The sequence below is a fragment of the Sturnira hondurensis genome, unplaced genomic scaffold, assembly GCF_014824575.4.
Source record: "Sturnira hondurensis isolate 20B ecotype Veracruz unplaced genomic scaffold, ASM1482457v3 Scaffold0020642, whole genome shotgun sequence".
Classification (NCBI taxonomy): Eukaryota; Metazoa; Chordata; class Mammalia; order Chiroptera; family Phyllostomidae; genus Sturnira; species Sturnira hondurensis.
The window spans coordinates 3,187,612-3,199,932 of NW_028093273.1; the positions used below are offsets into that span (position 1 = coordinate 3,187,612).

The 12,321-nt window shown below is 40.6% G+C and overlaps 1 protein-coding gene across 1 annotated transcript in view; it reads right to left on the reverse strand.

Annotated features, from left to right (window-relative positions):
- Window positions 1–5,917: 5,917 nt before the first annotated feature.
- Window positions 5,918–12,321, reverse strand: part of VPS13A (vacuolar protein sorting 13 homolog A) — a 213,835-nt gene continuing 207,431 nt past the window's right edge. Inside the window, exons 71-72 of the mRNA XM_037030342.1 lie at window positions 11,666–11,740; window positions 5,918–9,497 (exon numbers count right to left, since the gene is read on the reverse strand). Of these exons, the coding sequence (XP_036886237.1) occupies window positions 9,447–9,497; window positions 11,666–11,740 (126 nt within the window). The 3' untranslated portion in view covers window positions 5,918–9,446. The remainder of the gene's footprint in view (window positions 9,498–11,665; window positions 11,741–12,321) is intronic.

Sequence of the window (12,321 nt, forward strand, 5' to 3'; positions counted from 1 at the left end):
TCTATGGAGAAGGCACAAGTTTTCTTCTGCCCAATTTCTAAATAGCTCTTTTTTCCCTTTTGATGAGAATCATCTCTTTAAAGTTTGGATTTAGAAGCATCAGAGATGGCTTGAAAGTGCTAACAATGGGGGTAGAAAATTTCCATCTCAAAGGCACACGGAAAGTACGTACGTTTCCTCCAAGGAGTTTTGGGTGTATTTGCCTATTATCAGATATCTAGTCATTCCTCTAACATTTCCCTCTTCTTAAGTGCAGAACAATTCTGTCAGCAATGTCCCAATCTCTTACAATGTCTGCGACACTGTGAGATGAAGAGGGGAGCCTTTTGGGTTGGAGGCGGGTGGACTCTGCACTGCCAGGAACTGCACTGCGGGTTTGGTAAGGATGTGTAAGGCAGATACAGTTGTTTCCAATGCCCCAAAGAGTGGGGTGAGCCTGAATAACATCATGGGGCTGACCCGCCCATCCAACTACATTATCTTCGATTTGTTTCTTTACATTAGGGAGAAGATTTCCATCCCAACCAAGACAGAAATCAAGGGATTCTGACCCTATGCTCCGAAATTTCAGGGTTTAATGCAGTAGGCCTTTGTAAAGTCTGTATAAAGTGTTCAAGAGAGGCTTCACCTGCTCTCCTTTGTGACATACAAGTTCAACCTTGGACAGACTCACTTCAGGGGGAAACCCTCTATTATTGCTTCTATCAGTCCCAGAACATTGGCTTCCCACTGGTCCATTTCCTGGTTATTTGTAGGAGGGGCTGGGAGAAACTGGGGTCACCTGTGTCCTCTGGGAGGGCATCTCCCTAGGAGCTGTCTGGCCTGTCAGGTAACTACAGTGTAATCGTGGGTGGGATGAAGACCCCTGAGTTCCTGGGAGAGGGGTTGTGCATGGGCACTGGTCTTTCTCTGTTCTCAATCTGGTAGGATGTTTGGAAAAGTGAAGGTGAAAAGGGCTTTGTAATTTTATCTTGTTAAGAGAGTCCCTAAGGCCAGATGCCATGCTCTTCCATGTCCTTTCAATCTGATCATTCCACAGGTGCCAATCAGACAAATGTTCAGGAAGTGAGTTCTCTAAAAATTTTCTTAACTATCAATGTTATTTCAATTTAAAGGCTATCAAGGTTCAATTTAAATGATCCACTGTCTGGCTATTGATGAGTAATATCTTAATGGTAAATTAATTCCAATATAGCAACTCAAACCAAGAAACTTTTTTATGACTTAACCATGGACACAAGAGGCATCCCTAAAGAAGTTGCAAAAGATGCGGCCCTCAAAAGATCCAGAAAGTTCACTCCCAGGGAACAAAGGGCCCTTTATGGCCCAGGACCCTGTAAGACAAATTCTCCCGAGGGCTGGCACTGCGGGACGACGAGAAGGCAGCTACCCCTTTGTGGCTCACGTTCTCGGCCTATTCAATTGTCTGCCTGAGATGAGCCCATACTTGCATCTTCCAGCTGGTGGAGACCAGAGAGAATTCTTGAACCGGTCAAAAAGCCAAACTCTTAAGATATAGAATAGGACAAAAGGAAAAATCGTGTCTGGCCCAGTTTTCATCCTTATAACAAATGACACAAAAAGACAGACAACAGAAAACATCTCTGGGAGGAAGGGGATCGAAGGAAAACAAGAGTACTAATACAAACCTTTTCCAGAATCCCTTAACTAGCCCATACAAATATTTTCCCTGCTAATCTAAATTATGGAAAGGAATATGCAGGTGGAATTTTCCCTTCCTCTCCACACTGGGCAGCACAGGGACTCGGAGGAGCTGACTGGTAGCAATTCATACCTTTGCCGGCTTCAGCCCGGTTTCCAGGGTCCTCCTACCTGCAGGCTCCAGAGGAAGAAGGGCGCCTCATGGCCTGCCAAAGTGTAGGTGGGGAAAAAGGACTTTCCCTCCACCCTTTCAGGTGCTTGACTGAGACCCGCTCCTATGTGATAAAAGGCAGATTATGAGGAGAAAAACAAACGGAAGTTTAATAACATGTATACCTGTGTTACATAGGTATGTATACCAATACCCCTGTATATATGAGAGACAAGGAAAATTGAGTAACTCCCTAAAAATGGCCAAGCCATCCCCTTAAATGCCTTCCTCAGCTAAGAACACAAGTAAGCTAAGAACATAAGAGAGATGTTGCAGGGGTGCAGTGGGAAAGGCCCGTTAGAGGAGGGTACCAGAAAAAGCACAGTAAACAAGAGTAAAGTTGTCTTGCAGATTTAAGTTGGATCCTTCTCCACTGATAAGAGTTTCTTGTCATTTCAAGTCTCCTTTTTTAGGTATGAAGAGGGATTACAAATGAGATTTCTCTTACCAATGTAAATTCCCCTTATGATGGATAACTTCTACTAGGTTTCCAGAGCTTTTCCTGTGTTTGCTGTTTCTTAAAAATCATCAGCTCAAAAAAATCCTTATGCCAGTGAGGCATATTTTGGGGTGCCATATTCTGCACCCCTTCATCCTCCAAGGCCAATCTGTATTCATTCATTGTGTTATGTTAGAATTCCCACAGTAGTTGGTTCAGAAAGCAGAAGCAGAATCACCTGGAAATGCAGGGTGCTTCAAAATAAAGGCCCAAGATGCTTCTATCCTGCTTTGTATTTGAAGGCGTGCACAGATATCCACTCAGACACATGCACGTCACTTAGGAATTTAAGATGTGACACGTCTTATCTCCAGTGGGTCTACAGAACGCACCCCGTTATGTGTTGGAAGGAACAAAGTGTCAGCATTGCTGTCACTGTACTAAAGCCTTCCCTGCAGTCAGTCAGGACAGTCAGGTTCTACCTCCAAGTGTGAAGCTATCAGAGAAAAGAATGGCAATGTTGGAGAAAGGAATTATGCTTGTAGCCACCATAGTGACATTATGCTTCACAAAGTGACTTTCACTCAAGAGATGAATGTAAGAGCAACCGTTTTTAATGGAACCTGAGAAACTAATATTAAAAATTTATCTGGAATAGTAAAGGTCCAGAAAGAGCCAGGAAAATTTACAACAGAGAACAAAGAGATGGGGAAGTAACTCTTAAGCAATATAACAAACAAGAATCAGGACAATCCTGGGAAGGGGTGGGCACCCTGCATTACATATCATGACTGCTTCTGACTATTCAATGACCAGGAAAAGGAGTCAAGAGAATCAGTAGTCAGGGGAATTAAAAAATGTGGAATTAAAAAAATGACTTTCTAGCATTGAGTTATTATTGTTTTTAATTTACCTTTGGCTGGCAAAGCATTCGAGAAGATGATGGCTTTCAATCACTTTTGTTGCAGGAGGCTGTCAAATAAATCATAACAAAACCTAGTGAAGCATTTTCATATGTAATGAAAAGGCTGAGCTCTCTATGTCAGAGGTGAATTATTATTTCTGTCACTATTAATTCTGCAAGGAGAAAATTCTCTCCTAGCCCTTCTTTTAAAATATACTCATTACTTACCTACGGTGGAAACGAGCCACCTGAAGTTTTCTGAGGCTGCGAGGCACAGTCTTGCTGCTTAAGAATTTAGAAGAATCGCCACTGGCGCTTTCAGTCGGCAACGTTCACGTGGGCTGGAATGCTGTCGGCCGGCTGCCCTGACTGGAAATCAGGATCTTGGGCAACCTGTTAGTTGTCCACACCATTTAGGCCTCAGAGAGGGCAGAGGTTAGATGGGCGCGGGAAAGTTCATAGGTAATGTCTCTAGTTCAATTCAGTTAACTAAAAACAGAGGCGGGCTGAAAATCAGAAATCTTTATTTGACTGAATTTATTTGAAAAAGGTATACATAATTAAACCAGGCAATATTCTGACCAAGCAATTTAATTCTACCAATAGCAATAAATTATTATTATTTTAAAAAGTTAGTCATCAGCGAGCCCAGCCAAACAATTCGCAGGGAAAAAAAGATGACTAAGGTAAATTTCAAGAGGAAGAACTTCACTGTAAACATTTGTGCTTATAAATCATCAGAATACACAAAGGCAAGGCAGAAACTGTGTAACAGGCAACTGGGCCAGGAGCCCACATAAAAGGGACACAAAAGTGAAAGAAATACTGCAGTGATACAGAAATAGATATTTTAAAAACATTACATTATCAGCAATAGCTATATTTTTACCAAAGAGTAAGCATTCCAAAGCAGCACTTTTGGTCAATACAAAAATTAGTAAAAAGTATTTTTAAAGTGCACATTCCCTGAAATATTCATGTCCATATGTAATACAATTTCATATACAGAGATGACCACTTAAAAAAGTCCATAGCAATCTAAATGACCTTGCAATAACCGCCAGATATGATTTCTAATAGTTTGTGGGTGTGGAGACGAAATTATTGACACTGAGAACATTCCAGTGTAATCTACACTTTCACTTGGATGGTTTTCAGCCCCCAAACTGGGAACTTTGGGGTGGCCGATGGTGGTCTGATGGCACAGCGAGAAAACGCTGGGGTGTCCCCAGGGGTTCTGTTTGAAGTGTGTTTCTGACGATCAGACATTTTATCAGGCCGCTCCCACCAGGCTTCTTGCTACAAGGGCACCATGAGAAGGAACGCAGCATGAGGGCACCAGAGCGAGACTGAGGGAGCGGTGCTCAATGCCAGGGATTTCCAGGCCAACAGATGTCTACCACAGCAGGGGGTAAACTTCAGTGCAAATTAACTTGTATTTGTATAAAGTAAAACATGTTAAAATACACTCGTATTAAGCTACAAAATTTGAAGTTACACTTCTTATGTAGCACTTTGGGTCACCAAAATATTTTTTTTCTTGGAAAAATGTCATAATATTAAAAAAAAAAACTATTCTATAATTTTAAAGGGAAACTTTAAAAGATGATATGGAACAATTTAGTTTACAAAGGAGGAGAAAAAGTAAAAAACATTTCAAGCTAAAAAAACATGGCCCTGGCTGGTGTAACTCAGTGGATTGAGCATGGGCCTGACAACCACATGATCGAGGTTCGATTCCCAGTCAGGGCACATGCCTGGGTTGCAGGCCAGTCCCCAGCAGGGGACTCCCAAGAGGCAACCATACATTGATATTTCTCTCCCTCTCTCCTTTCCTTCCCCTCTGAAGATAAATAAATAAAATCTTAAAAAAAACATGAAGGAGGTTTGTAATAAAGTAGGACTGTCTTACTTTGGGCGCATCGCGAGAGGGCAGAGCTCTTTGGAAAAGACAGCACTAATAGCTGCTTTGGCCAATCATCAAAAATGTAGATAAGAATCATAAAAATTTTAACTAACTAATGCCAATGTGATTGGGTTAGCATTAGCAGTAAGGTATGCTTTCAAAGGACTGGGCAGGAGGGCAAAAGATCCCCGAGAGTATGCAAAGGAGCTATAGGTGATGCCACGGTGGCACTGTAGAAAATCAGACTGGATGAATTTTGTATTGAGTATTGCATAGGAAATGCAGGTTATCTACATTCTCTACGAGAACCCTACAGAAAAGGGGAAGCCCAACTGTTTTCAGTTTTTAAGGGCTTTTGCTACCTGTGTGATGAATGGGAAAGAAGATGAAGCAAATTCAACCTACTTAAAAGGAGAACTTCTTTCCCCAATGCTAGTAAAATGCTTCATGGGAGAGAGGTTCAAACACATCGAGTTAAATGACAGCTTGTGGCCTTTTGGGGGTGCTGCTTGTGGATCTCAGGTTTCTACGCTTTTTCTGGTCCCACTGACACCTGGTAGCAGTGAGACCTGATGCATACCATGAAAGCAAAACATTTTATAAACCTAACAACATCTATCCTATCTTCTCACTCTAAAGAAAAAGACGGCGCTCACAATCTGAAGTCTCCCTGGGTTGTAACCCTCCGCCCCTTACCTAAGGCCAGGCCGCACCAATCCACAATGTCCCTCAGCCATCACTGGCTGGCCCGCACCTCCTACAGCAGTGGCTTGCAAGGCCTTCAGGTTTTTTTGCTTCTTTTTTTTTTACCACAATTCACAACAGGAAATATCATTTTATATTGTGACTCAGTACACATAGTATGTAGAGTATTTAACCGAAACAATAATTCAGGAAACAATGTCTGACCTTGTTCCATGCACTGTTCTCTTTTTTTCCCTCTTCCACTTTTAAAATGTACCGGTCATGAGCTATTACATTGATATCATGGCCCACTAATGGATTAAGACATACAGTTTGGAAAATACTGTCCTGGAGGATGGTGGCTGACATTGAGAAAAGGTAATAAGTAATGCCTCTGGGCCCTGGCCGAGGAGTGCAGTTGGCTAGAGTACCAGGGTTACGGGTCTGATCCCTGTCAGGGCACATGCGAGAATCAACCAATGAATGCATAAATGCGTGGGATGAGTTGATGTCTCTCTTTCCCTTCCTCTCCTTCTCTCTCACAAATCAAAATAATTTTTTAAAAAAGGTAATGGCTCTGGAATCTGAGCAGATTTCTCTGAATTGTGCTGGCTGGGGCATGAACACACCCCGGCCCACATGGCTACTTCCACTTTCAGGGTATTCAGCACACACTTTTCAGCTCCTACAGGCAAATTAACCCAGCACCTTCTCCCAATCTTTTTCATACAGGGGCTATGGCTTGGCTTGAAGGATCAACTGATGACTGAATAACTAAGGTGCAGAAAAGTCAGTACTGTGTACACTCTTCATCTTTTATCAGACAGAAATAGAATGCTATTTACAGGATATTTCCATAGGTGCCTATTTATTCATTGGCATAATATTACTGCCACTACCATCAGGAAAAAACGTGAGAAATAATTACGATAGAAAAAGTTAAGAAAACTCTCTTATTTAAGGCCACAGGATAGTTGGCATTAGGACTATGGAGGAGAGAGGGCCAGGGAAGGACTGCATACAACCGGTAATGATTATTTTGGGGCCAGAAAATAACGCAGGTCTACTAAACTGAGGATGGGAAGAGTTCCAAAGTCTTGCTAACACTGGAGAAGCAGCAGCTGACATGTAACTGTAACAGGGAAGCCATTGCAGAAGCACACATCTTTGGTTCGGAGTATTTTGTTAATGTGAAGACATCACAAGCTTCGTTTTGTACCAGAAATCCAAGTTGCTATTTCTAACGATCAGAGTTTTCTGGAGGAGAGCTGGCAGGGAACAGACGCTGTACTCTGCTTTGGGTTTCACACAATAATCACGAGCCAGAATACATGCTGTGCTAGAGGTAAGGTCCTGGGGCTACAGCTAACAAATAATACAAGGAATGACATAATACTCAGAACCTCATCCCATAGCAACTACCAAACAACAAGCTTAAAGTTCTCAAATTTAATGTAGTCAAGTATAATTCAGGGAAGATCATTTTCATTATAATAAGATTACAGACTCTGTAATATTCAAGAAAAAAGAATATAGAATCAAATATATAATTGTAAAATGTTAAAGACACTAAAATGACAGACACATCTGATCTACTGACATTCTCTGCTGAGAAGATGAAGACAATCTAAAACAACGGAGAAACTACCACTCCTGATGGTGTGAGTCTTTCTACTTTAGAAACAGAAGTGACAGGAGGTGTGGACAGGCAGATGACTGGTAGAGAACGACTAAGACAAGACATCTTTGGGTTCTCACCGGTAAGGGAACGGGAAGGACAGGCACACTGGCTCTGCATGGGTGAGGGTCAGAAGACCTGCCCTGCTAGCTGCCAGAGGGCACCAGAACTTCTCTGCTCATCTTTCAGGCTTTTCCCCCTTCCCATGGCACGCTGAAGCAGTTATGGGCCTGTATTTTTTTTCTGAGAATAAAACCATGAAACTGGAGTAGGTAATGAGGTTCTTGGCTAATGGCACTGAATAGAACTCCAGTAAAGGAACATTTCGGACAAAGGCAATCTGCTGATTCTTCTGACTACGTCTACTCCCAGGTTTCGTTCTGAGGCACCCAAAACTGGACGAGCTCAGCAACAGAGAAAACGTACATGTGACCTTGAATAAAGGTCATCGGGAATGCACAGTACCATGTAATTTGAAATACGTTATCTTTTGATTCAACTTATGTTCAGCAAGGAAAAAACATTCTGGGAGAAACTATTGACAGCAAACAATGAATCTTTATAATCATAGGAAAATCAACAGTATTCAGTGGCAGGATTTGGTCAGGAAGAAATAGTTACAGTCTGGCATGCCGTTTATCTTAGCTTTTACAACAAAGCAAGGGTTTGACGAGCATTTCACAACCATTCACTAAATAGTTTCTAATCCCAAAAACAGTTTACAATAATTTTATGACACATACAACATGCATCAAATACTCCATACTGTTTAATAACTAAATAAGACACTGTACCATTTTCTCCCTGGTTCACAATCAATATTTATCCCCTTTCATTTGAGAAGGTCCATTAATATCAAGGTTTTTGAACAAAACCATGGAAAAGAACCCATGACCTTATTTTTACTAATTTGTCACCATGATTTTTGTTCTGATAAACTATATATTTAAAAGAATGATTCTCATTTGACTAACTGTAGAGAAAGGAAAACCAGAAACTCTCAGTCTGTTACCGATAGGACAGGTTACTGAGTTAGATTTTAGGATCCATACATTTACTGGTGGAGGGGCTCTCTGCTCTGAAGCATAACTCCTATTAAGGTGGTGGGAATTCTGTTTATTTCACATTCCCACTGAGCAGAAAGTTGGTATTGTTAAGGCTTCAGGAATATTCCTTTGAAGTTCAGTGATCTATTAAAAACGTGACCTGGGCAAACCGAGTAGATCCCGTGGACATGGCTTGAGGATGAACTTCTAGTATACCTAAGGCTTCAGAGCTCTGAGACAGGCCTTCTCTCGTGGGGTGTGACACTCATCTCTCACGCCTTTCTTTAGAGGAGGCTTGAATAGGATGGTTTAAATTGTAGTATATACATATAAAATGTTTCTTATATTCATGCTGTATATTTGAATTATAGTTCAAACTTATTCTTTATAAAAATAAGGAAAATAATACCAAAATATTTATCTGTAAAAAGAACTTCATGTTTCTAAAGAAACCACCACTAAAGTTCTCTTGGTGCCACTGAGGCAATGTTTGATTTGATCACTGATGTGATCACTCCCATGACTTACTCAGGGAGTGTGACGTAAGCATGAGAAAGGTTGAAAGTGTAAACTAGGAACATTAAACTTTGCTCCATGTGAATTTAGCTTCACGAGTAATTTTTCCACCACTGCAGAGAATCATCTGGAGCAAACATTTAAGATTTATAAAAGAAATGCTTCTTTTATAAAGTAATTAGAATTTTAACCTGATGCATGATTCAAGTTAGAAAATCAGATGGAGCCCCAGAGAGTTGAAATATTTTAATTGCATAGCTGTTTTACTTGATTCTAACCGACACATGTTTTTTATGTACTTGAAATTACTTCTGGACTATCCTTCCCAAACAGGTTTTGGGAGGTACAAAGTGGCGACTGTAATGATTAATTACTGTGTGTCTCCCGGCAGTGTTCTCCATCAGAGGCTCGGGGAAGGTTCCCTCGCTTCTTCCAGCTTTGAGAGGATCCACTGTTGTGAGGAAATAAACCAATACCCGCTTACTTCAATGAACTTGCGATAAAAATCAATACGTAATGAACAGAAGTCTAAAAGTTGACTTTCCAATTTAGTTAGATGTATACTCATAGCCAATAATTAAATCCATCCTGCAAAAGAGATCATTTACTCACATAAATGTCCCACACAGCTCAGGGTCAATGGTACTGAGTTTTATTTAACAGTAAGAATAATGTCTTTCTAAGGTCATTGGACTTGAATGTTCATCTTCAGAATAAGAAAAGTAAAATGAACCACCCTGAGAGATGAGGTAACGTAGCAACTAGACTGAGTAACTCTAGCATAGTGTGAAAATTACGCAAAATCCTTTCCAACCTATAACAGTCCTGTACCACAAGCCTTCATGACTCCATGTATAGGACTCCCCTGATTGAGCAGGAGTAATTACACTCTCTACAGTGGCTAGTGGTAGCACAGCAACATTCTTGAGCATTTTTAGTTGTTCTCATAACATAGTATTTTCTGTTTTGAGAAGCTTTGAAACTACAAACACAAATGCAAATACAGTGCAAACTTTTCTATCAATAATGTCTATTATCATTGGGCCTGTATGACAGATAAAAGCCTTGGAGGTGCCACTGGGGTTAGCCCATTCTGATAAACTTGGGCAGAGGTGCCTGTGCTTCTTTAACTTCAGGAGAACCTAGTGCATGTAGCTCTACGTAGGACAAGGAGAGAGAGAGAACTGAGCTCTGCAGCCCTCTGGATGTTTCCAGCAGAGCAGGAGATTAAAAACAACCCTTTTCAGATAAAATAACACAGTGACAGAGATTAAGTGGAAAACATATTACAGAGAAACTGAAACAGATGGTACTGCCCTTCAGCACCATGAAAGAAGACGGCCTGAAAGGCATGCTGCTATCATGCTCTAGTCTGTCTCCCTGTTGCAGGCAACAGGCCTCTGGAGGCTCCAGTCACTTTATTCCTCCTTTCAGTTCTCCGCTGTTAGTATGCCAGTGTTGTCTTTTTTTTTAAGTTTTTAAAAGATTTTATTTATTTATTTTTTAGAGAGAAGGGAAATGAGGGAGAAAAAGAGGGAGAAACATCAATGTGTGGTTGCCCCCTACTGGCCTGCAACCCAGGCCAGTGCCCTGACTGGAAATTGAACCGGCAACCCTTTGCTTCACAGGCCTGTGCTCAATCCACTGAGCTACACCAGCCAGGGCCCAGTGTTGTCTTACATCACACTGTCTGGATAGAAAACTCCATGGCCTGCGCTAAACGGTCCAGCGTTCCTGGTTTGGGGTCCCGATGTGACAAGTAAACTGGTAAATAGGCATGCCCAGCCAGGACAATACAGTATGAGGGATTCGGTACATGTTTCATGACACAGTGAGGATAATTCAGTATCAGAAATAGCATCTCAGTTGTGATTAATAGGTAGATAATCAGTTGGGAGTCCTCTTTCTCCTGACAATGCACATCCTGGTAATTGCCATAACGCCAGTGTTTTTCAATACACATCATTCATATTTTAAGGAAACTGAGGTTAAATGACTTCCCCACAGTTCTACAGTCAAGTAGGAACAGAACCAATATTCAAACACAGATTTTCTGACTATAGGCTTGGCTCCTTTTGTTAATGTGCCAAGCTATAGCAATTAAAAAAAAATCACCAGAGCCTTGACTGGCATGGCTCAGTTGGTTGGGCACTGTCCTGCAAGGTGAAGGGTCACCAGTTTAATTCCCATCAGGGCCTGTGCCTGCATTGCTCTCTCTCTCTCTCTTTCTCCCTCCCTTCCTCTTGCTCTAAAAATAAATAAAACCTTTAAAAAATTAAAAAATCACCATAGCTATATAGCAGAGAAATCGACAATGTAGGGCTGGCCTTTCCCTGTGAGAGCTAGTAGATTAGCATCAGAATAAAATAATTTCTTTGGTTTGACTTTTTCACAAAGTATTACATTAGGATTTGAAATAAGATGGAACCATTTGATATTAAAAACAAATAGGTATGTTATATTCAATCTAATAAAAAAGTTTTTGGGAAATATTATCTAGTTACATATATTACAACTGTCAAAACACAAAAACAAACAAAACTTATCTGCCTCAAAAAAACAGTGCAACTTTTGTGATTTTGAAAAGCACGGCTGCTCTATGTAAAAAATTATATTTACCTCAGCATCCTCTGCGGTCTTGAAGTTAATTATTTTTCCAAACTCTTTGGCATGGAATACAGACTTCACTCGTTCCTACAAACAGAATAAGTGACTTCATGAAAACAAAAGTCTAGTTGCAGAAACATGAGAAAGAAATGGTGCAGTTTCAAAAATTGGTGTACATTTTACACAAATCATACACATTTTTAAAAGCCAAGAGGGAAATCAAGAAGAATCCAACACAAATTGAAAAAACAAAGACTAAATGCTAACACATCCATTATCACTAAACCTAAGTTCTAGAGCTTTATGTGAGATCTTACTGCTAAAGCCATAAAGAGTTTACATAGAGGATGGGAAGGAGGCAAATTTGTGAGAAGGGCCACTGTTTTTCCCTTCAAAAAACTTCTCAGATACTTCCTGATATCTGGCCATGGAATAATGATGATTTTAGCTCAAAATAATATACATATTTGTGCATATACTTATATACATACACATGTGTTTATAGAGGTGTGTTCATGTTTGTATGTATATATGTAACTTCTGACATTTTAATCAACCAATAACAATGTAGCTTGAGGATCAAAGAAATAAGGGTGGTTCCTAAACCCTACATGACCATCTTTCCCTTTTTACGCTCCTTCAGTATTCTGTTCAGTGTTTGCGGGGAG